Source organism: Sus scrofa, chromosome 4 (assembly GCF_054392235.1).
Source record: "Sus scrofa isolate SSC_HxYL_T2T_F1_AM1 chromosome 4, Sscrofa_HxYL_maternal_Yorkshire_Landrace_v2.0, whole genome shotgun sequence".
NCBI lineage: Eukaryota > Metazoa > Chordata > Mammalia > Artiodactyla > Suidae > Sus > Sus scrofa.
Window position 1 is genome coordinate 16,256,201 of NC_139386.1, and position 24,794 is coordinate 16,280,994.

At 52.3% G+C, this 24,794-nt stretch overlaps 2 protein-coding genes across 8 annotated transcripts in view; one reads left to right on the plus strand and one right to left on the minus strand.

Annotated features, from left to right (window-relative positions):
• C4H8orf76 (chromosome 4 C8orf76 homolog) overlaps positions 1-24,794 on the plus strand; it is a 60,640-nt gene that overhangs the window by 31,007 nt on the left and 4,839 nt on the right. For 2 of the 7 annotated variants that reach the window (XR_014843392.1, XM_085021730.1), the window contains 2 exons: positions 239-337; positions 9,882-11,258. Coding sequence is in view for 2 of the 7 variants with exons in the window: in XM_085021730.1 (XP_084877856.1) it covers positions 239-337; positions 9,882-9,911 (129 nt within the window). In the remaining 5 variants the exon portion in view is untranslated. Of the gene's footprint in view, positions 1-238; positions 4,486-9,881; positions 11,259-21,701; positions 23,535-23,664; positions 23,778-24,794 lie in introns of those variants that run through there. The other 5 variants (XR_014843390.1, XR_014843391.1, XR_014843393.1 and 2 more) reach the window with 4 other exon arrangements.
• Positions 2,244-17,136, minus strand: FAM83A (family with sequence similarity 83 member A). The gene is made up of 4 exons (XM_001928753.5): positions 16,527-17,136; positions 10,346-10,513; positions 8,702-8,826; positions 2,244-2,772 (listed from the first exon to the last, which is right to left on the minus strand). The coding sequence occupies exons 1-4, from the start codon at positions 17,004-17,006 to the stop codon at positions 2,244-2,246; spliced, it is 1,302 nt and encodes a 433-aa protein (XP_001928788.1). The 5' UTR covers positions 17,007-17,136.

Below are 24,794 nucleotides of genomic sequence, written 5' to 3' on the forward strand. Positions count from 1 at the left end.
TTTGGCTTTCAGCCAGTCCCTTGCCAGGCGTGTAAAACCCGCCTTGTCCCCTGGTGGAAATGGTGTCTTGGGATGAGAGGACAGGCTGGTGGCCCTGGGGAGTCCAGTCCCACAGAGGAATGGCCCAGCCTCACATCAGTGAGTCCTGAGATTGTATCAATCAGGCTAGGCTGGATCAAGGTGCAGTAAGAAACAGCCCTAAATCTCAGTGGCTTAAACAACAAAGGTTTCTTTCTAGCTCATCCTAGGTATCCATTGCTGGTCAGTGGGATCGGCGTGTCCTGCTCTTTGCAGTCGCTTAGGAACTGACCGAGGGGCTCCATCCATCCATCTCGAGGTAAGATGATCTCTATTCAGGCACCTAGAATCCTGGAAACGATCCGCAACACTTCCCTCACGTTCCACCGGCCAAAGCAAACCACCCAGCTTCCTAGCAGGTGGGGGTCACGATGGAGTGACAAGATGCCCAGGGGAGGAGCAACTATACTCACGAGCCACACAGAGGGCAAACTGGCTGGTGGAGAGGACTTGGGAGGGGGAGGGCTGGTTCTCTCCACCAAGACTGAGCAGGACGCAGGGGCAGAGCCTGCCTTTGGAGCGCCGGGCGCCCCAGCAAGCTTTTTACCTTCCCATAGCTTTCCTGTCTGGTGGTGAAATCCACCTTAAAACCCTCCACAGCCCTGGTCAGCCTAACCTCACCACGGCGGGCAGCATCAGGACTGGGAGTGAAAAACCTGTAGGAACCAAGGGGCTTTTGTTGTCGGACTTTCAGGAATTATGGAGGAAAAAGGTGAAGTGAGGATGGAAACACAGTTTTGTTTTTGTTTTTAGCCCTGCCTATAGCATGTGGAATTCCTGGGCCAGGGATGGAACTCAAGCCAATGCCAGATCCTTAACTGCTGGGCTACCAGGGAACTCCCAGAAATGCAGTTTAAAAGAAAACAGGAGTTCTCCTGTGGCCCAGAGGGTTAAGGATCTGCTGTTAACCACTGCAGGGCTGGGCTGCAGGGGGCTACCCTCCACAGAGTGAGACGTGAGATGCCACGGGCATCAGGATTCAGAGGCCACCGGGAGGAGGGACTCCCTCCCAGCCTCCGCAGTAAAGGCAAAGCTTCTGAGCCGGAAAAGGGCAATAGGAAGCCATTTGCTGCAGTAAGTTGGTGGCAGGGGAGAAGACGCCTTTAGGGCTTTTGTGCTTGCTTCTCTTGGACTGAAACAGCCCGGATCACTTCCCTCCCCTGAGCCATAACACCTTTGTTCCTTTGGTCTTGGGTTAACTGTTACGTCTCTGGAAGGTGTCCCCTGACTTCCCCAGGTTGGTCTGGCGGGCCCTCCTCTGTGCTCAGCATGGGCCTCAACATGCCACGTAGAGGGGTCTGCATCTGGAGACAGGTGACTGCGCCTGGGGGCTGCAAGGTCAATGCGGGACCTTTCTTGCTTGCTCAAGGCACTACTGCAGAGCCATTCCCAGATCTGATCATTCAAGCCCCAGGGATTCAGCCCAGACTGCAGGTACCTCCACGCCAGCCCAAGGCTCTTTGAAGCAAAAACCTGAGCTGCCAATCCGTCTTGTCCAAATCCAACTCTTGGTGCCCTGGCTCGCTCTACCCCTGTGGCCACGCTTTGAACCAGCCCTGCACAACTTACAGTGGCAGGTTCATTGGTTCCAGGGATACTCTAGTATTGTGCTCTTCCAGGCAGGAGGCATTTTCTTGCCTCTCCCAGAAACATCCGGAATGCCCCCTACCTTCTCCTGAATCTGTCTTTCCTGACTTTCTGGGGAGAGGACCATTCCTGGACACTGGGAAACAGGAGCCCTTGGTCACACCCACTGCCCCGGTGCCGCAGTTTTTACCCATATGTAAATCTTGGCTTATATCAGCCTTTTCTCACATTGCAGAGATTCGAGAAATGGTAATATCAAAGCACTGACTGATCTTTGGAAGAAAGGGGCTCTATTTTCATGATTTTGTCCTCTAGCCCCCTGCCCCCTACCTTCCCAGAATCTTCTAGAATGCGCTGCATAGGCCATACTAGAGCCGGGAAGGCAGGAAAAGGAAAAGGTCTGCAGGGTGAACGGTCTCAGGCCTGGGACCAAACACCGGCAAGTCTTGTCCAAGCGCCTTTAGTTCAAAGGGAAGCAGGCTCAAAGCTTCTAGCTGTTCAAGTGGGGTCCTGGAGGCAGAAACTCCACGAATGCCCCAGCCTTGGCCCCGAGGAGGTCCTTTGGAGGAAGAGACCCCTCAGAAATGAGGCAAGGCCTGGAGAAAGGGCCTCAAGGGGTGGGCCATCCTAGGCACCAGGCCAAGCTGCTCGAGCTGCAGCCGCGTGGACCTGTAGGCGTTGAGGTTGCTGTAAGGAGCAGGCAGGCTGTCGTGGGGCCTTGCGAAGTGGGCCTGCGGGGCCCCCCAAGGGGCGTGATGGGACTGGAACCTGGGAGCTGGAGGTGGGTTTGGGGCCAGGGGGCTGCCGGGCCCCGAGGATGCGGACAGACTCTGGTTCTGGGGGTTGCTGCCCGTCGACTGGCTGCTGAAGGGGTTGGAGGATGTGCGGTCACTGGCAGAGCTGCTGCTGCTGCCGCTGAGGCGGCCGGGCGGGGGGCTGGGGCCTGCTCTGGGCTGGAGCGGTGCAGCCAGCCTGGGCGACTTGAGGCCCATCACGGGCTTGGAGGAGGCGTACAGGTGCCGGAACTCCTCGTCAAATGGCTCCACCGCCTGGCCCGTGAACTTGGAGAGGATGTTCCGGTGCACATGTCCGCAGAGCCAGGAGAAACTGGAGGGGAGAGAGAGAGAGAGTGTGAGGGGTCGGGATCGGGGGGCCTCGGCCCCCCTGCTCTGCAGGGGTCACTCCCATCCCCCCACCTTGCTCCTCAGCTCTGGCTCCTTCCATCCTGGCCAACCCCCTGGGCGGGCAACATGGCTGTCCCCTCCCACAGGTGGCAAAAGCTCCTCGGAGACCGGTAAATGTCTGTGGGTGAACAGTTAAGATGCAGAGCGAATCCTGGGCTCAGGTCAGGGCTCCCTTCTGATGCTCAGATCACGGGCCCTTAGAAGATCCCTGCGGAGGCACACAGGGGCTGAGTGCCAGTGTCTCCAACGCCAGGCTGATTTAAGTCACCCAGCCACTGGGGCCTCAGTGCAGTGTCTCCTCCTGTGACATTCAGGACACCTGCCTCTTCTAACAAATATGGGAAGGCAGAGGCTCTATTCCCACGAAGATCTAAAGGGAGTAGCCTGGTTTTCAGGCAAATGGACCAGGGCGGGGGCGGGTAGAGAACCCTATACTCTTTAGGGAAGGAAAGGAGAATGCAGGGTGAGCCCACAAAACAGGAAAGATGCCACATCAGGGGGTCTGCCCGGACGCCCACGGGAGGGGAGGACGCCCTCAAGCAGAGAACTTGCCCTCCTTCCATTTACGCATTTTAAATGAAAACAAAATGCTCAAGGCCTCCTGATTTAAACAGATTCCTTTCCATCTCTGATGGAAAACTCCCCTCATCTCCCCACTCCCTGCACCCCCCAAAAAAAACCCTTGACAAAGCCTGATAACAGAATAGAACACCCATCAAGAGCCTCAGCTTAGAGATTCCTGGGCCTCTAATAATGGGGACTCAGGTGTGGGGAGCAAGGGGGACAGGATGATCAGAGGGGGACAGGGTCACGGGGGCGGGAGGGACAGAAACAATGCCACCAAGAGTCTCAGCCTCCAGCCCCAGCTGGCCTGTCTTGCCACCAAAAGGCGGCCCCCTTCTGGAGTCCCCTGCTCTTGTGAGGCAGGGCGGTCCCCTGCAAGGTTGGACCCATCCTGGGAAAAACAATGAGGCTTTGTTTGAACAATGAGGCTCCCTCCCAGGAGCCACCCACATACCCGAGAGGCGAGGAGCTGATGCTAAGCCAGCCAGGTGACTGGGAAGGGGGCAAACACTGGGAGAGTGGGAGTCTTGGCTGCAACTGAGAAGTTAGTCACCCTCTACTCCTTGGAATCAGCCTAGATTAGACCAAGCAACTGCGTGCCTTCTCAACAAAGCAGGTCCAAAGGTAGCTTTTCAGGCCCCCACTCCGTCTGCCCCTGCACCCCTGCCTGCCCCACATCCCTTGTGCGTCCCTGCAACACTTGAGTGCCACCCCTCACCCCACTCGATGCGCAGGGGAGCCCCTCCTTGACACCCTCCCTGGCCCTTCATCCTGTGCTCTAGCTTTTACACTTTATCACCACCTATGGTAAGAATTACATTTTGATTTTATTGTTTTTTGCCCCTTAAGTATATAGAATTGACTTAGTCATCATCTTTGGCTCAAGACCCACCCACATCATTGATCTATTAATGGCCCATTTATATTTATTTAGCTTTACTTAGTTATTTGAAATCATCTAATAAGCACCTATGAACCCACCACCTAAAATAAAAAAGCTAGCATCCTGACAATAACCAGCAGCTAACCACAGGGTCCCGCCCAGGAATGCATTTTTCCAGTTTCCCAAAAATAGAGAAAATCATCATCCAGAGTCCTGTGTCCATACTTCCCATACTTTCCTTTTTCTACGATAAAAAAAAAAGTTTTATAGCTTCTCCAAAGTACTGTTGGCCTTCCATGTACTCGAGTACCACATCTGAGGATTCAACCAACCACAGATGGAAAATGTTCAGAAAAAAAAATTTCCAGAAAGTTTCAGAAAGCAAGACTTGAATCTGCCTCGTTGACAACATTTACGAAGCCTTTACATTGTATTAGGTATTATAAGTAATCTAGAGATGATTTAAAGTATGTGGCAGTGGAAACGAATCTGACTAGCATCCATGAGGATGTAGGTTCGATCCCTGGCCTCGCTCAGTGGGTTAAGGATCCGGCATTGCCGTGAGCTGCAGTGTAGGCTGGCAGCTGTAGCCCTGATTTGACCCCTAGCCTGGGAACCTCCATAGGCCACAGGTTGGGCCCTAAAAAGAAAAAAAAGAAAAAATGCCAGGGTAAAGTCACTGTACTGACTGGAAATGAAGATGCAAAGAAATGGTTAAACATGAGGTTGGATGAAGGGTGGAAAGTCATGGAAATCACGATGGGACGAAAGGGAAGATCAAGGTAGTTATGGGGGAAGCACAGCAAGGCCTGTCTGTCCGGACCCCTCCGGCAGTCCCCCAGTCCCTGGAGAAAAGGGTGCTCCCAGCCTTCGGGTACAAGGAAGACAGCTTGAGGGCCCTGTGACCTGCTTCGGGGAGATGGGGGAGGTCAGAGTCCTTCCTGCACCTGCTTCCCAGATTCCTTCAGCTCAAAATGTGTCTTCTGCCAGAGCAGCATGTCCTTGTGTGGGGATGGCACAGCCACACTGCCTTCAGCAGGAAGCCTTCACTTCCCCCGCCCCCACCTTCCCAACCCCCAGCAACCAGTCATGGGACTAGTGGCTTGTGGAGCCATTAAAAAGATTTCCATACATTCGAAAAGGACAGAGAAAGAAATTCTGAAAGAGAAGATGAAGAGGGGTTAACTCTCTCTTCTTTTTTTTTTTTTTTTTTTTTGGCTGTGCCTGTGGCCTGAAAAAGTTCCTGGGCCAGGGATAGAACCCATGTCACAGCGGAGTGCAGCAGTGAAAACACCAAATCCTTCACCCACTGTGCCCCCAGGAAACTCCTCTTATTTTCAATAAGGAAAATAACGTTTCTTCGTTTTCATTTGTATTTGCCCTTGGAGTTCATCTTGAAGGGTGACCTTGCCCTTGGGAGGAGCAGAAGGAAGCAGAACCACCTTGTTGAGCTGTGTCAGGCCTTGACCCATCCTTTTGTAAGGATGAAATCCCGGTGACACCACTTTGAGGGAGGCATTAGTCTTCTCCTTGACAGATGGGGGGCTGAGGCACAGAGAGGGTAGGTGATTGGCCCAGGGTCACCAGCTTCCTTGACGAGGCTCTCCAGCTCTCTAGGGCCTCTCAAGAGATGAGGGATAGAGATGAGTGATGAGATTAGTGTGGAGCATCACAAGGAGCTCCCACAAATCACAAAAGCAAAACAGCATGAGGCCAAAGCAGGCGTTTCACCAGGGAAGAAACAGGAAAAGATGCTGAGCAGCATCAGTGATTAGGAAAATGCAAATCAAAGGTTAGGATGCGTTACCATTTTATACCTTTTCAGAAAAAAAGAAGACTGACAATACAAATGGAGGATTTACAAATTTCTACATTGCTGATGGTGTGCAAATCAGTACAGTGACTTTGGAAATATCCTGGCATTTTTCTTTCCTTTTTTTTTAATTTTTTATTCTTTTTTATTTTTTGGGCTTTTTAGGACGGAACCTGCAGCATATGGAAGTACTCAGGCTAGGGGTCAAATCAGGCCTTTTGAAGGCTCCTATGTCACATAAACTAGTATTAAATAGATTTGTTTGCTGTTAACCTGTGTTTCGTCGTCCACTGCACAGGGACCCAGCCAGAGGACCCAGAGGGGCATTAGAAAAAAGTTTTCCTCCCTGTACCATGGGTATGGGGTTTCTTTTGAGGGCAATGAAAATGTTTTCAACTAGATAGTGGTGATGGTTACACATACTGTGAATGTGCTAAATGCCACTGAATTGTGCATTTCATGGTTAATTTTTGTTAACGAGAGTTTCACCTTAATAATGAAACCCAGTGAGAGGATTTCTTGGCTATGGTGGACCTCCCGCTCTGGGCTTGGCTCCTGGGGTCCGGGGCAGCTGCCCAGGCACAGCCCAGACCCTTCTCATCCAGGTGGTGACCTTGGTCTAGTGCCACTTGGTTGAGGTCAGAAGTCGAGGTCAGAGGCCAGATGTGGGTTTTGAGGCTGAGCTCCCACCCTGAGCTTCATTTGCTTGCTGCCCAGAGGCTTTTGTTGCTCTCTGGGGAAAGAACAGCAGGTGAAGAGGTGGCTTTGGCCACGTGGGGAGGGGCGCTCATCCCACCTCAGCCTTTTCTGAACAACCACGGGCTGCATGCAGGTCCCAAGGGTCAGAAACAGGCGGGTTCCATTTTCCATAGATGCCCCGATTGAGAAAGAGGCTGTGGCTGGACACACGTGGGCTCGGGGACCTCAGGCTGCCTTGTCTCAGAGCCCCCGGCATGCTACTGCTCCCCACAGAAGGACGGTGCCCCCCACTTCCTTCACTGCAGCCTGGGAGGTGGAGAGGGAGGCCAGAGAGGGGCAGCCTGGCCACCAACCCAGGCCATCTCCCTCCCCTGGGTTGGTTATTGGTTATCCACCTAGTTTGACTGCAGCTGCGGGGGGGGGGGGGGAGGCCCTCCTCCTCCATGCCCGCAGTAGGCCCAGTCTGTATCACCTGGGTCTCTACGTAGCTGATGCATGAAGGAAGGAACAGAGAGGTGTGGTAACTTGGCAGAGGTCACCCAGCCAGGGATAGATCTGGGAAGTAAACTTTGATCATCTGCTCTCTAGGCTGGGTTACTGCCACTTCTGGTCCTTGGTGCCAGCCACAGGTCCCATGTAGAGACGTTCCTGACAGGGATACGGAGCGGGGGGCAGGAAGGGGTGGGGGCGGCCACAGAAAGTGACAAGTCATCTTATCTAGGACATGGTGACAGTTTAGCAAGCCCTGGCAACTCTGAAGTGAGAGGAAGGCTGTTTCGGTGTCCTCCAGTCCTTGTGGGGCCCACACATCCCTCTTCCCAGCCAGGGAGGCGTTGCCTGGGCCTGTTCAATGTCATCCCAGCTGTCACCTTTTCAAGTTCTGCCTCTCCTGGGTCCCTTCCTTGAGCTTTGCCAAGGTGCTGGCTGCCTAATAGCAACCTCTTATTGAGCACCTATTGTGTGCTTGGAGCTATGCCACATTTCACAAATTTTATCTCATTGAGCCTCACAATAACCTATGAGGGGAGGTACTGTTACCCCCATTTTGCAGATGAGAAAAGCGATGCTAAAAAGAATTGACTTGCACACTTTAAATGGGTAAATGATCTGGCTATGAATTATATCTCAATGCATTTTTTCTATTAAAATAACTAGGGAGGAGTTCCCATTGTGGCTCAGTGGGTTAAAAATCCAACATAGCATCTGTGAAGATGCAGGTTCGATCCCTGGCCTCGATCAGTGGGTTAAGGATCCGGTGTTGCCATGAGCTGTGGTGTAGGTCACAGATGTGGCTCATATCCGGCATTGCTGTGGCTGTGTCGTAGGCTGGCAGCTGCAGCTCCAATTCCACCCCTAGCCAATGAATTTCCATATGCCGCAGGTGAAGCCATTAAAAGGGGGGGAGTTCCCTGGTGGTCTAATGGTTAGGATTCAGGACTTTCACCACTGCAGTCTGGGGTTCCATCCCTGGTCTGAGAACCGAGAGTCCACATCAAGCTGCTACATGCTGCAGCCAAAAATAAAATAACTAAACATTTTGAAATGAAATGGGGCACACACACAACAAAACAAGTTGCATGGCTTTAGAATCACACCTGAGAGATCAGAGGAAGGAAACTGGATTTTATGTCCTACTGCAATACAAAGGGAAACTGAGGCACTTGGAAGGCCTCTCTCTACCCCAAAGTCCTTGCAGGAAGGGTCCAGATTTCCCTCCTTTGCCCAGGCTGGTCCTGCCTCCAGCCTCATGTTTGTGATGAAGCCCCAGCTGTGGCGCAGGAGCCCCTGGGGAGCTGCTGGTGGGTGTATGGGCCTGAGTGGCTGGGGCTGGTCTGCACCACACTCAGCCTTGGCCTTACGAAGCCTCAGCAGAAGGCGAAACCCAGCGCTCACCTGTACGATCCACACAGGACGTATCTCCAGTCGGAGATGATGAACTTCTCCTGGATTTGGCCGGCGAACTTCCTGCCCGATTTGGCACAGTACACCTCTCCTTCCACGCTCCGGATGGAGATGTTCTGTTGGAAGGGAGGTTAAGCTGTCCTTACGAATCATCTATTTATAGACATACATTTGTCTAAGAAAATCCCTGGAAGGATGCTCCCCAGAGTAAGCAGGGTTAGCGCTAGTTGGTGGGACTACGGACCATTTTTATTTTTTCCTTGTCTGAATTTACTCAATTTTCTTTGTTGTCCTGACATTTGAGCAATGAAAAAAAAAGAAAGGGGCGATGTTAGAATTTAAAGAAAGCAGAAAATAGAAGAAAGATGAGGGCCTGGTACCCATGGAGCCTCAGTTTAGGCTCCCATGGACCACAGAGGGCTGGCAAGGCCAGCCTTGCCCTGTAAGTGACTTCAGTGACATGACTCCCTGACTCCAAGCTAGGCAGAGGGAAGGCCCACTGCAACCAGAGGGCGCAGCTTCGTGGAGATCCCGATGGACTCTAGATTGTTCTAAGAAAATGTGTGCCTACAACCCAAATTGTGGCCCTGTGTGTCCCCTTCCTCCCCAGCAGCACTGCTGCCCCCGCCCTCAAGCGGGCATCCTTCCTGGAAGTCGAAGGAATGAAAGGGCAGGTGGAATGCAGCAGGTGGCTGGGCGGGCTGTGGGGAGGGCATGCCCAGAGCCTCCAACAGCTCCTCCCCCGCCTCTCCATTAGCTCTGCGAGATGACAGGAGGAGGGCCATGCTGCACTGTCCCCGGGGGTGGTGGGTGTGGCCCACAAGGACAAGGCCTGCGCCCACTCTGGGCTGTTTCAGTAGCCCCGTGCGGAAGCTGTACGATCTAGGTAAAATCAAGCAGACCCCGTAGTGAGAGGACTTCAGGCCTGTGGCGGCAGAGGGGCCTGGACTCAGCTGCGCTCCGGTCAGTGTGGAAGGGAGAGGGGGATGTGGGGTCTCCCAAGGCTGACCTGCCTGAGCTGGGGAGTCACCAAGGGAGCCCTCTGCCTGCTGTTCAGCTGGGTCAACCGGTGACAGCCATGGGCGGTTTTGCATCTGAACTTGAATTAGCTGCCCCCAGTTTGCCAGGACGAAAGGAACCCTCATCTCTGGGTTTTTCTTTTTCTTGCCAGAAGGAAGTGAGGACTTTGGTTGCGTCCTAGAGGATCAGTCCCCTCTTGGGACCGTGGAGACCGTATCACACGGTCCTGGATGTTGCCCTGCTCTGGAAGGGTATCCACTGGGTCTCCTCCATGAGAGGAGAAGAGGCAGAGCTTGGGCCCCTTTATCCTTCGCAGCCCCAGTGGGTCCATGTGAGGTCACGGGGCTATGAGCGGAAGTGAGCAAAATCTCTTCCGGGTCAGGTCCTAAAAGCATCCCCCGGGATCCTCTGCCGTCTTTCTCCCTGTCGCTGTATCTCAGAGGCCAGAGGCTGGGCACTCCTAACAGTGCAAGCTGAGGGAGGGCTCTCTGACTCGGACTTTAGCAAGAAATCAACGTTTATTATGTTAAGCCAAGGAGATGGGAGCCTCCGTTACCACAGTTTAGCATGTTCTATCCTAACGCAAAGTACCTTTCGGATTGTCACGGGCCCTACCTTGAGGTGACTGTCAGAGACCTGGGCTTTGTCACACATCTCCTGGAAGAGCTGCACGCCTCCCTGGTCCAGGAGCACACAGACAAACACCCCGCGCTTGTTGGCCGCCTCCAGAATGTCACAGAAGATCTCCACATCCGTGAACACATCCATCAGGATGGCCAGGACCTGGGGCCAGGGCAGAGGGGCACCAGAAGGGTCAGGGCCAGGTGCTCAGTGGTTTCAGCCAAACTCCTGGAGGCCCAGCAAGGGTGGAAGGGCTGGAGGGGGAGGGTCGGGCCAGGCAGGACTCAGGAAGGGCGGGAGAGCCTTGCCTCCGTCCTGACCCCACCTCTCCACCCCAGCAGAGAGCCTCTGGCCTGTCCTCCCACTGCTGGAGTGAAGTTTAAGAGATGTGCCCACACCCCAACCCCAACCTGCCATGTGACCTCATTTGGGAAAAGGGGCTTGGCAGGTGTAAGTAAGACTCTCAAGATGAAAATCTTGGATTTTCCGGTGGGCCCTAAGTCCAATGACCAGGGTCCTTATAAAAGACACCCAGAGTTGTTCTCTGGTGACGAAGCAGGTTAAGGATCCAGTGTTGTCACTGCTGTGGTTCAGGTCACAGCTGTGGTACAGATTTGATTCCTGGCCCTGGAACTTCTGCATGGCGTGGGCATGTCCCGAAGAAAAAAAAAAGGAGAGAAAAAGACACCCAGAGGAGAGACAGAGTGAAGAATTTAAGGCGATGTGAGGATGGAGGCACACATGATTCTTGCAGCCACAAGCCAAGAATCACCTGAGCACAGGCAGCTCGGAGGGGAAGGGTCGAGACTCCCTAGAGCTTCTGGAGGGGAGTGGTCCAGCTGACACCTTGATTTTGGACGTGTGGGCTTCAGAACTGTGAGAGAATAAATTACTGTGTTATGTGTGAGCATTTGTTACCATAGCTCTAGGAAGCTAATCCTGTGGGGAAGCTAATTCAAAGGAAAAGCGGTCTCCTGGGAGGTGGGGAATTTTGGCTCCAACCCTGGTGCTACTGGAGACTCGCCGAGAGCCTGCAGACAAGTCACTTCCCCTCTCTGGGCCTCAGTTTCTTTAGCACTAAGACAATGCACGATAAAAGAGCATTAGCTACCATGCAAAATGGATATAACCATAGCCCGGGTTATGCACAAAAGTAAGGATTGTCATTCTTGTCCATAGTTAAAATATGACTATGATTTTATATGCTTTATTTATGAGCAATTGTGGATAATGCCAGAATGTTGTTTTATTTTGTTTGGTTTTTATGGCCGCACGTCTGGCTTATGGAAGTTCCCAGGCTAGGGGCTGAATCGGAGCTGCAGCTGCTGGCCTACACCACAGCCATGGCAACGGCCGATCCAAGCCATGGCCAGGCTGCAGCTCATGGCAAGGCCAGATGCTTAATGCATTGAGCAAGGCCAGGAATCAAAACCGCATCCTCATGAGTGCTGGTTGGGTTCTTAACCTGCTGAGCTACAATGCGAACGCTAAGAATGTTGTTTTAAACCAGGTTCTGGAGGAGGATTAAAATTAGTGCCCGTACCACCATGGACATAAAAAAGAGAGCACGTTTCTTGTTAGGGCCAATCAGCCGGACCAGCACAGCAGCGTGGGATTGGCTGAGGAGGAGGAGGCCCTTCCCAGGATACCTCGCTGAGGAAGGAAGCTGGGAGCACAGCCTTCCAGGCGGGCTCCAGGCATCTGGAGCTTCAGTGAGGTGGAGGGGCCCAGCCAGGGGGCTGCTGTCTGCCAGGGCAGTTCCCACTGGCCAGGGCCATCCTGCGGGGGACCTCTGAACCTGGCTGAGAATCCCTCACTACCTGCCAGGACGTGAGTTCCTCCTGGGCTGGAAATCCTGCAGCTTTGGGACCGGGAGGGGGTGGGTGGGGAAAGGGGACTTGGCTCCTGGGGATGGGGGGCACCAACCCTGTTGAAGCCGGTTTTGGAAGGGGGCACTTAGCACCCCATTCCTCCCCCACCCCCGCTCAGCAGCTCTTATCAGAGGGACAACCAGAGATCTTGCTCTGGGGACCCTGGTACTGTTCACGCCCCAGAATCCAGTTCTCAGGGGTGGGGAGGGGACCATCTCATCAGCTCCCTGGGGGTGGGGAGGGCAGGGTTGTGTAGTTTCTGCTCAGGTTTCTTGCTGTGTCCCATCCCTTGAATGCACCCCCCCAATTTTGCACCCCTGCGTGCTCCCATCCCCACTCCTCCACCTCCCCTCCCCCACCTCCCTCACCAACCTCCCTGAGAGCTGAGAAATTTTCTTTTCTGCAAGTTACAGAGAGAGGAAGAGGGGTGGCGGGGAACAGGAGGTTTGCCTGCTCAAGTTCTCTGCCTTGCTGGTCTCGGGACCCCTTTACACTCTTGAAAACTATTGAGGATTCCAAAGAGCTTTGCTGTAGGTGGATTATAACGATGGAGATTTATCCTATTAGAAACTTAAACTGAGAAAAGCATTTAATGTTTGTAAGGTATTTAAAAATACTAACACTCATTACCCAAAATGATCTTAAACCCATTACATGTTAACATAAATAACAATTTGCAAGCAAAGATAAGCTATACTTTCCAAACAACAACAACAACAAAATGCAGTGAGCAGAGTGGTGTTAGTTTACAGTTTTGCAAATCTCCGTGGTGTCTGGCTTAACAGGAGACAGCTGGTTCTCATAGCTGCTGCTTCTACAGCAATCTGTCGTGATGAGCAGTTGGGGAGGAAGTATATACAGATAAGCCGGCCTCACACAGATGAGCGGTTAGAAAGGGCAGGACCTCACGGAGCTGCTGGAAGGCTCTTGGAAACCCTCAGGGATCCTGGCCCACACTTGGAGGAATGGGTTATTCATGTTTTCTGTATTTTATGAAGCTTCGACATCCCGGGGCGGGCTGATTAGTAGAAATAACAAATACATTGCCTAGGAGCAGTCTCTGAGACGCACACCAGGCCATGCATCCAGAGCCCAGGCCCAGCCTTCCTTTGTGTAACTTGCCCAAATCCAGACAGCACTCCCCCTGCCGGCCCTAAATCACCCCAGTGTTGGGTACAAGACAACCAGGGACCACCTGCGGCCTAGAGCCTCCTGCAATTATTCAAACTAGCTAATCCTAAACTGTTCAGCAAGCCCTGACTTGCCTTTCCTGCAAAACCACAAGAAAGGCTTGGGCCCCTGTGTTCCCCCTGCTCCTTCTGCCCCTGAGCAGCCCGGGGCTCCCGTGTGGACCTGCAGAGTGTGGGTGCCTCCTGCTCCCAGGGAACTGTGAGTGAAAACCTCTTCCTGGCAGTCAATTCCACACCAGCAGGTCTCCCCGCCTCCAGGGGATCCAGCCCCATCATCCTTTTGACCTTGGCATCGGACACTCCCTAGGCCTGGAATTCCTTTCCCTCCCCTCTCTGCCCGGCAAACGCTTACTCAGCCTTTGAGACTCAACTCCTCCGAGGCCACCTCTTCTGTGAAGCTTGTCTTAGTCACCCTTCCCGCCGCTTCCAGGCACAGAGGGTTGCTCGGGCTCAGCGCTGCCACCTACCAGAGTCCTCTTCCCCGAAGGCAGGTGGCCTCTGGTTCTGCTCTACCCTCTGGGTACAGGGCCAGGCCAGTGAATGAGAGTCGGTGGAGTAAAGACATGAGAGCGTGAAGGGAAAGAGAGAAGGCCTGTCCCTTGGGGAGTGGAAGCGGCTCTGGGAACCCCCAGCAGGCCGATCTCTGGCCTCACTCAGTGGGTTAAGGCTCCAGTGTTGCCATGACCTGTGGTATAGTTCTCAGACGTGGCTTGGATCTGGCCTTGCTGTGGCTCTGGCATGGGCTGACAGCTATAGCTCTGATGAGACCCGTAGCCTGGGAACCTCCACATGCTGCAGGTGTGGCCCTAAAAAAAGAAAAAAAAAAAAAAAAAAAAAAAAAAAAAAAGACAACTTAGCACTAACAAAGCCAGAGCTTCCCATAGGCTAAGAGGAGCTGAAAATTCTTCCTCTGGGGTAAAATCTTCTGATTTTTAAGTGTTGTCCTAAATTTATAACATCCTGTGTTGATAAAGCAAAGGACATGAGCAGGCCTTAGAGCCACAGAGACAAAGAGAGGACACCTCCCTGGGTGGAGTGGGGGCCAGGGGATGAGGTTGCACAAGCCCTCACCCGGCTTCTTCCTCTGTGGTTGAGAATTCCCCCAACACAGGCCGGCAGCCCTCGGGAGAGTGCGGCACTTTAGCACAGAGAGACCAGAGGCAGCCCACTTAGGCACAGGCCCTGGGAGCTGGAAGGGACCTTAGTCCAGTGTGGATCTGGGGCCTGGGGCGGTCAAGGGACTTGCCCTGGGTTGGGGGCAGCTTGCCCCTGGCAGTGCAGGCGCTCCTGGCTGCCTGCCTGTGCCCATCTCTCAATTCCTGATGCCGCCTTGTCGGAGGAACAGAAAACACTGCTCTGAAGTAGCCCAGAAAAAGCTGATGCTCCGCCCCTTGTTATCTTCTATTTTATTCTTCAGAACTCTGCTCCCTCCCTCTCTGTCTGAGCACAGTCTCCCCACCCCTGCTGGCTTCTTTTGGAGCCATAGATTTCACACAGTATTGGACTTGGAAGGGGATTTTGTCATGAGTGGGATCTTAGCAGAAAATGGGCTTAAATATCAGGGTTTTTTTGTTTTTTTTTTTTTTTGTCTTTAAGACCACACCCACAGCATATGGAGGTTCCCAGGTTAGGGGTCCAATCGGAGCTAGAGCTGCTGGCCTACACCACAGCCACAGCAATGCCAGATCCAAGCTGTGTCTGAGACCTACACCACAGCTCACGGCCCCTCCAGGTTCTTAACCCACTGAGTGAAGCCAGGGATCGAGCCTGCATCCTCATGGATACTAGTCGAGTTTGTTACTACTGAGGCACGACAGGAACTTCTTGGGCTTCTTTTATTTTATTATTATTTTTTTGGCCATGCCCACAGCATACAGAAGTTCTCGGGCCAGGGATAGAACCTTCACCACAGAAGCAACCCAAGCCGCTACAGTGACAATGCCAGATACTTAACCCACTGGGCCACAAGGGAACTCCCTTGAGATCTTTTAAACGTAACAAAATAAATAATTTCAGTGATGAGAGAGAGACTCTTTACAGATGACAAATTCCTTTCCCTGGAGTCCATTCTCACCCCAGGGGTGTCCATAGCCCTGTGCTGAATCGTCATTTTGTGTACCGCAGGTAGAATGATCTGGAGCCCCTCCCCCATTCCCCAGCTGACAGTGGGCAGCCCCTCTGGCCCCACAATTCCAGGAACATTGGGAAAACTCCTGACCAAATGCCAGTCCCGGTGCCTGAAATTCTACCAGCCAAACTCTGGCCTTGAAAGATTTTTCTTCTTCTAAACTCACTTATGGAAATAAACATTCTGGAGAAGGAGAAACCTCCGCTGCCTGCTCTGTCTCCTGCCTGACTGCCAGCTAGATTCAGGTACTGCAGGGTCATGGGTGGGCAGACAGGTCTAAGCCAAGCCTGAGAGGGAAAGGGACAAGCTTGAGCCCAGCAGGGTGGCCCCTTCATTTGGAAGCACGGAGGCGAGGTGCCTCATCTAGCTTGGTGAGATCAGGAAAGGCTTCCTAGGAAAAGGGTTTCAGTGTTGGGTCCTGAGACGGAGCAGGTGTAGTGGGAGGAAACGAGGAAGGCAGAGAAGTGAGGGAAAAGGCAGAGGGAAAAGCATGTGCAAAGGCCTCAGGACAGAGCCTGGGGGGTCTGAGAACCTGCAGGTCCCTCAGGATTGTGTGGCCTGGCAGAAAATGGGATAGGAGCTGGCGAGGTTATGAGCCTTGCTGTGGAGTCTGCTCTTCCCACTGGGGGCACGTGGGAGCCATTGAAGCCTCTAAGCAGGGAAAGGACCCAGTTAGATTTGAAATAGAGAAAACGCATCTCCAGCAGCCTAGAGACGAGGTGGTTAGGGATCCAGAGGGAAAAGGAGGGTCAGCTGGGATTGCAGGAGTTCCAGGGGTGGCGGCCTGGACCTAGATTGTGACAAATGGGATCAGGAAGTCAGCGACCTAGGGCCAGGCACAGAGTAACATCCCTGGCTCCATCCTAAGCCCCAGTCCTCTGGGGTCCATCCCTTAGAGCAGGACGCACCCCTGTCTCCTCTTCTCCACCAGCGCCCCTTCCTCCCCACCTGCGCGGCCCAGGAGAGACAGGCTCTGCCATCGCTACCTGGCTGGTCCGGGTGATGCAGCGGCGGACCAGGTCCCTGAGGTTGTTGTGCTTGTCCGTCTGGAAGTACACGGTGGCGCTGGACTTTTCCTTCAGGTAGGGCTTCTCGGCCGCGGCCCAGGTGTGCAGCAGGGCCGGCTCGCTGCCCTCCGAGGCCACGGGGAAGTAGGTACCTGATTGCAGGGAGCAGGAGTCCAGTCCCTTGGAGCCTGCCTCGGCCCCTCCCGGGAGCTCGGGGGTACAGGGGGGGTCCTTCGCCTGGGCCTGGATGTACTGGGCCTCCACCGAGGACAAGAAGTCCACCTCACCTTCCTGGCTGAGCACCTGCCAGTAGGCCTCAGGACCCCCATCCAAAAGGGCATCTGTGGCCAGCCGGGCACTCTCATTGTCGCTAAAGTCAGCTCTGGCCGGCCGGACCCACTGGCTCTTGACATCCTCCAGGCGTTTCTGGATCTTGCCCACGTGCCTTGCCCGGCTCATGCTGCCTCTCCCTGAGTTGCGGGGAAGTGGCCGTCACCTGAGCTCTTCCTGATGTCAAGGGCAAGCAGGCCACGCCACCCAGGAGGAACAGGACTCCCGGCACTTCTAGAAAGCACCCGCTCCCAGCACTGGTGTGCGGCCAGCATTCAAGAGGACCAGCTCCAAGGAAGTGATTTACCGCTGTCCTGAGCAGTGCTTCATAGGATCACCATCCACAGCCAGGGGTTGGCTTATCTTGGGGGACACCCACCCTGCCCGCGGGCCAGGAGGGCTGGCTCAGTCACGCCTGAGCACACTCAGCCTGGGAGACTTCCTCTCCTCCCAGCTCACCTGGGCGGCTTTCCAGCTTGTTGTGCAATTCTCCCAGGACCCTGGGGCCTATTTACAAAGCAGCCTGGCTCTCCCAGCACCATCACCCCCATGCCTTGGGTCCCCTCCAGGGCTCCTCGGTTGGGATGCTGATTGGTTCAAAGACAAGTATGTCCCTTTTGGGGCCCCTAAGATCTGCCTCCATCCTGTCTCCTTTGACAAGGGAAGCTGGATGGCCGCCAGGCAGAACTGTTCACCAGGCGCTCCTCCTTTCTCTTGGTAACTCCCCAAGCTCCCGGCCTTCCCCATTCTCTGGAAAGGTCCTCTCTCCCATCTCTCTCTCCTGTTGTGTTTGCCACAATTGCACTGGAACAGAGCCCCCAGAGAGGTTCCATTTCTGGGGCTGTGCTCACCCGCTGGAAGCAGCTGCTTGAATATGGTCTTGAGAAGAATCTGCGGTTGTGCCAGGGGCCCTGGACCGATGAGATGGGTCTGTCTTGGTGTTGGAGGGGCAGGTGGCCACAGGCGTGTTTGAGGCAGATGAACCTCAAATGGAGAAGCCGTGTTTTCTTTCCAGACCAGGGCATGGTCAATGCTGTGTCCATGGAATGCATTGTCTAGAGTCCCAGCTGCCTTTGGGTTCTTCCAGAAGCAGACTCTGAGACGGGGATTTGCGTACGAGTAGCTAACTGGGAAGTGATCCCAAGAAGCACTTACAGGGGAGCAGACACGTGAAGGAGGAAGGGCAGGGTGCCGCTGCAGGGCCTGGTAAGGAGCAGGTCACTGTCGTTGCACGTTCACATCTGGCTTTGTGAATATCTGAGGTTCGGTCCTGCCCAGGACCTCCAGGAGGTGGTATAGAACACACATCTCAAATTTTCCAATCCAAAGGGTGAGAAAGCTTTGGAATTTATCTACTAGCCTCTATTTTCTTTTTCTTCCTTTTTTTTTTTTTTTTTTTTTTTTGGCTGCGCCTGAGGTGTGTGGGATTTCCTGGGGCAGGGATCAAAACTTCGCCACGGTAGTGGCCCAAGCCACTGCAGTGACAACACTGGATCCTTAACCCGTCTACCAGAATCTATTGATGGTTGGTTGAGGGCTGCTCTGGGGGCCACACTAGCTCCCCAGCCCTGACGGCCTGCCCTGTGGGCTCACCAAGCACAGCCCTGGAGCCCAAGAAAGGCTTCAGGCAGAGCATCGCAGCTACATGTACTGTGTGTGAGACTGTTGGAGGGGTGAGGGCTACTGAGATACGAGCGGGGGCCTGAAAATAAGCCAGGAAAGTAGGATGGCAGGTCTTCAAACATCTGGTACATGGTAGAGGCAGATGTCTCTCTGTGCCGTATCTTCTTTTGGAAGGAAAATGCTAGAAGCATCTGTAGCGCTATGGAAGCTGTGGCCCCAGAGGCTCAGTCTGGGAGTAGAACAGTGTTTTTAAAATCATGGTCTGGGGAGTTCCTCATGTGGCTCAGTGGAAACGAATCTGACTAGCATCCATGAGGACGCAGGTTTGATCCCTGGCCTCTCTCAGTGGGTTAAGGATCCGGTGTTGCCGTGAGCTGTGGTGTAGGTCACAGACGCAGCTCGGATCTGGTGTTGCTGTGGCTGTGGTATAGGCTAATAGCTACAGCTCCGATTCGACCCCTAGCCTGGGAACCTCCATATGCTGTGGGTGCAGTCCTAAAAAGACAAAAAATAAAATAAAATAAATAAAGGCACAGTCCTGGGAGTTTCTGTTGTGGCTCAGCGGGTTATGAACACAACTGGTATCTGTGAGGATGCAGGTTCAATTCCTGGCCTCGCTCAGTGGGTTAAGGATCTGGCATTGACTGTGGCTGTGGTGTAGGTCTCAGCTGCAGTTCCGATTCAGTCCCTAGCCTGGGAACCTCCATATGCCACGGGTGTGGCCCTAAAAAAAAAAAAACAAACCACTATCTGGCCCTAAATGTCAATAGTGCTGATGCTGGGGAAGCCTGGTCCATGGCCCAGGCCTAGTGGGTGGCTGGCCCTCACCCATATGGGAGGTCCAGTCCCCTGCCTTTATTCAGCCCATCCACCCGGCTACGTCCTTGCTTCCACCATCACAATTTAGTCACATCCTCCTCAGCATTCCAGGTCTCTCCTCCTGCCCATCTGCGGGAGGGATGCTTTCCTAACAATTCCCAACAGCTGGAATTGCTCCTCCTCTGAGCCTGCACGGTGCTTCTAGAACGTGCCTCCGTCAGCCTTGTACTAGCGAGGGCGGCACTGTCTCATCGCCCCACTGCCTTTAATTCCTTGAGTGATGCAATGGCCAAAAGCTCCCTTTGGCATCAGGCACAACTGGGTTCAGACTGTGCCTATGATAACAGGTGACCTTGGGTAGGCACCTTAGAGGACCTCCCCGAACTTCACGTTTCTGTCCATATAATCACAGCTCCCACTTTGGGAACATGGCTTAACTGCCAACTGCTGCTTTACATGCTCTGCATGTGTTAACTCCTTCACTCCTCCGAGCAGCCCTCTGAGGAAGGGTGATGACCATTTGTCTCGTGGATAAAGGAAATTAAAGCATAGAGGTGACCTGACTACCAAGGTCACCTGGCCGGGAAGCAGCAGTGCCAGGAGCCACAGATGGGTGGTCTAGTCCCAGAGCCGCCCTGGTAACCACAGCGCCTTCTCCCTCTTTTATGGGGTGAACCTCAAAGGCTGTGAGATCTCAGGGAGGAGGCCTGTGTCATAAGTGACCCCATCTTGCCCAGTTTCTGCTCCGCCCTTCAGCCTGAGACAGCACCAACACATTTTCTAGAATTTTTTTTTTTTTTTTTTTTTTTTTGCTTTTTAGGGCCACGTTCTTGGCATGAGGAGGTTCCCAGGCTAGGGGTTGAATTGGAGCTGCAGCTGCCAGCCACACCAAGGATCCGGGCCTCATCTGCGACCAACACCACAGCTCAGAGCAACGCCGGATCCTTAACTCACTGAGTGAGGCCAGGGATCGAACCTGCGTCCTCATGGAGGCTAATCGGATTCGTTAACCACTGAGCCATGAAGGGAACTCCTAGAATATTGTTGGTTTTGTATGATACACTGCATCCGGTCATAGTGCTGGAATGTTTTATAAAACTGAGACACGGGGAGGTTAAGTCAATCCCTTAAGGGCCCAAAGCAGAGCCCGGATTGGGTTCGTCTCCACAGTTCTTCTCTGCACCCAGGCTCTGCAATTGCTAGTTTAAGGGAAAAACCTCCTGCTTTAGATTGTCAGCAATTTATGGTGGGGGGTGGGGGGACAGGCAAGGCATGATTTAGCTTCTTGGCACCCCCAGCGCCTATCCCACTTTGGGGCTGGCACGTAGTAGGCAATCAGTATTTGTTAGGTGAATAAATAGCTCAGAGTTCCTGGGGCAGAGGCCAGCTGACACAGGCAGAAGGTACCCAGCTAGGATTCCAGAGTGTGTCTGCGGGGTGGCTGGCCTGAGAGCAGGGATGTGGGCCCAGGAACCTGCGTGCCTCTTTGACCTCAAGGAGCAGCTGCCACCCTCTCCCTGCCGCATCCCCATCAAGGCCTGCAGCAACATGAAGATTGTATAGTCTCATTACCCAGTGACCCAAGACGTGCAATTAAGTTGAAAATTAGTTGGCATAATTAATTAGACGGGTAAATAGCTCCCTGTCAACACCAATCAATCCATTCTGCATATAATCAGCTCCGTGCAGGCAGGCAAGGAGCTCACGCTGCTGCTGCTCTTGCTGGCAGGCGAAGATATATATATAGAGTGAGAGGGGAAACTGGACAGGGGGTCCAGCCAGGTACCCTATGCCCCATCCGCCACCCAGTCCTACAACTGCTTTTCATGGGAGCAACCACCCAGCAGGTCCATTCCTTGGCCCCATTAAAGCTTCATTCCCAGGGGCCAATGACTGCAAAATCCCTTTGCTCCCTCAAGTTTCCTGCTTTTGAGTTCCTGGTCCATAGTTCAAGATTTCTGTCGTACATGAAAACCTCAGGAGCTCACATTTTTTTTGGCTAGTAAATCTGCAGAAGCTTTTTACAAAATTAAGGTAGAACTTAGATACAGTTAAAATTTGCCCTGGTTACTGTGTAGATTTGAGTCTAGAGGAATGTATACAGTTGTATAACTGTAACTGCATAGGACCCTATGGGGTCTTCCTGGGACAGACCCCTGTGTCCTCCACCTGCCTCTTGTTTGTAGAAAAACTTTAGCCTCGTAGGTCTTCCCCAAGTTCCAAAGAATGAATTTTATCAAAGAAGTGAGAAAATGCAAAAGCAAAGCAAAACAGTCAAGACAAAAATAATAGTTTAGCCATTTAACAAAGTCAAGGACCTCTACCTCGTCCTCAAGGGCTATAGGTCATATTCTGAGCCATATCCTTTGATCTACTTTGCAGTGACTGAAACCCCCATTAGGTAGAAGAAGTTAACTGTTTGCTGCCCACAAGCATGTAGCCCCCAGACCAGTTGGAACCAGAAGGTTGATGTTGACTCCTGATGACCTCACCACCAACCAATCAGAAGAAGGTCTGAGCGGATCACCCACCCTGCCACCCACCTCCCTCCCCCTGTCTTTAAAACCTTTACCTGGAAGCCACTGGGGAGCTTGGGTCTTAAAGGCACTAGCTGCCTGGACTCCTGGCTGGGCGTTCTGTACTTTCCTTCCCCACACCCTGGTGTCAGTAGATTGGCTTCACGGCACATGGATGAGGGGACCCAAATTTGGTTCCATAACATAACCACCAGCACAATCAAGATGTAGGATGTAAGATATCTCCATCACTGCCAAAAAGTCCCCATTTCCTTCTGTAGTTAACTACTTCCCCCACCCCCAACCCCTGGGAACTGCTGATCAGTTATCGTTCCCAAAAGTTTTGCCTATTCCAGAATGTCCTATAAATGGGATCATATAGTGTGAGCCTTTTGAGTCTGGCTTCTTTCTCTTAGCAAAATATACTTGGGATACCTTCATATTGCGCCCCTGCTTAAGTCCTTTTTTTTGGCTGAGTAGTGTTTTCTTGCATGGATATAACATACTTTGTTTATCCCTTTCTTTGTTGAAAAACATTTAGTTACTTCCAGTTTGGGGCTTTTATGAATAAAGCTGCTGTAAATACTCTATAGAGTTTTTCGTATGAACATAAGTCTTTATTTCACTTAGATGAATACCTGGGAGTATAGCTGGGGGATTGCTGGGTCTATGGTAGGTGTATAGGTAACTTATAAGAAACTGTCAAACTGTTTTCTAAGATCCTGTACCATTTTACGTGCCCACGACTCATGCAGGAGACTTCTGCTAGCTCCACATCTTCGTTGGTGCATAGACTTTACAAAATGATAATATCCACTGCTGGTGACAGCTACATAGTTCATGAGACCCAATGCAAAATGAAAACAAGGAGGCCCCTTGTTTAAAGCAAAAGGAAAAAGTATCATTAATGGTATTAAAATAGATTTTCCTTTCTTCTGTAGTCTTTCATTTTCTCGTGGTATTTATTATTGGCTATTTAATGTTTTAAGAAAAATTAAAATTTAAAATTATTACCATGGGAGTTCTCTTGTGGCACAGTGGGCTAAGGATCTGGTCACTGATGTGCCTCGGATCCATGCTGTGGCATGGGTTCGATTTCTGGCCTGCAAACTTTTGCATGCCACGGGAGTGGTCAAAAATGAAAAATAAAATAATTAGCATGAACTTTACTATTCATTTTTATATTGTGCAATGCCATTTTAAATGCAAATACGAGAACTTCCCCCCCCACCCCACCCCTTTCAGCCACTCCTACAGCATATGGAAGCTCCCAGGCCAGGAGTTGAATCCAAGCAGCAGCTGGGCCACAGCTATAACAAGGCCAGATCCTTAAAGTACGGCATCACAGTGGGAACTCCCAAGAGCTCTTAACTTGTATATAGAATCACTGAAATTATATGATCTGTATTTTGTTTGCACATGCATGTGTATTTTGTTCGTGGGCGTGTATTTTGTTCTTTTCAGAAAGTGGCAATGCTGCAGGTTGCCACATGGTCAGAACCTGCCCGAGGGAGCCATCAGGCTGGTGGGTGGAATCAGGACCTTTCCTCCAAGCTGGGCTGGGAAACTCTTCCTCTGTCTCCTTTCTTCTGAAAATAACTCTATTGGCTTTTGCCCTTTGTTTTATGCGTACGACGTGTTCATCCTAATCTACTGGAAAAAACAAGCAAAAATAAATAAAATGCATTAAAAGAAAAAATCAATCTTCCATACCCACTCCGCTAGTCATGGGAATTGTTAGCATTTTATTGTGTCTTGTGTCAAGAGCGTAGATTAGATCCTGCAGAACCCACTACAACCTCTCTCTTTTGTGCTTTCCCCTATTTAAGAAGTTCAAAACGCCCTTTCCCATGCCTCCCAAAAGCCAGAGTTATGCGTGGGACCCAGGCTTTGACAGCAGGAGCACCCTCACAGGACCTGGAAGCTTCTTCGGCAACAGCAGGTTTTGTTTTTGTTTTTGTTTGGTTTTTGCCTTTTTAGGGCGATATTCACGGCGTATGGAAGTTCCCAGGCTGGGGGTCGAACTGGAGCTGCAGCTGCCAGCCTATACCACAGCCACAGCAATGCCAGATCCGAGCCGCAGCTGCAACCTGCACCACAGCTCACAACAATGCTGGATCCTTAACCCACTGAGCAAGGCCGGGGATCGAACCTGCATCCTCATGGATCCTAGTCGGGTTCATTCACTGCCGAGCCACAACAGGAACTCCTGGCAGCAGCATCGTAAGCAGACAGGAATGCTGCTGCTAGTCCAAGGTGTTGGGCATGGAGAGTGGTGGCAGCAGGAAGGCTTCCACTGGCACAGTCCATGGGGGGCTGGGCATCTTCCTGGCTGGGCTGTTTTCTGTGGCTCCAAGTGTGTTCCCTAAGCCTCCTGGAAGTTCTGTAGTAAACTAAGACTCTGCAACAAATGCCCTTTTGCTTAAACAGCTAGAGAGGATTCTGTTGTCTTCAATGAAGGACTCAACCTTTGTCTGTCTTTTCTAGGGCCCCACCTGAGGCATATGGAGGTTCCCAGGCTAGGGGTCCAGTCGGAGCTGTAGCTGCCGGCCTACACCACAGCCACAACAACACAGGATCTGAGCTGAGTCTGAGACCTATACCACAGTTCATGGCAATGCCAGATTCCCAACCCACTGAGCAAGGCCAGGGACCGAATCCACAACCCCATGATTCCTAGTTGGATTCATTAACCACTGAGCCATGATGGGAACTCAAAGAACTCAACCTTTGGGTCTCAGCTTAACTCGTATTGCCTCCTTCCTGGCACTGACCATAACATGGAATTGACTTCTTTCTATATTTGTTTACCTACTTAGTGTCTCTTAAAGAGGAGGACCCAATTCTGCCCGTTCACTTTGTTGTTGTTGTTGTTGTTTTTGTCTTTTTGCCTTTTCTTGAGCCACTCCCATGGCATATGGAGGTTCCCAGGCTAGGGGTCTAATCAGAGCTCTAGCCG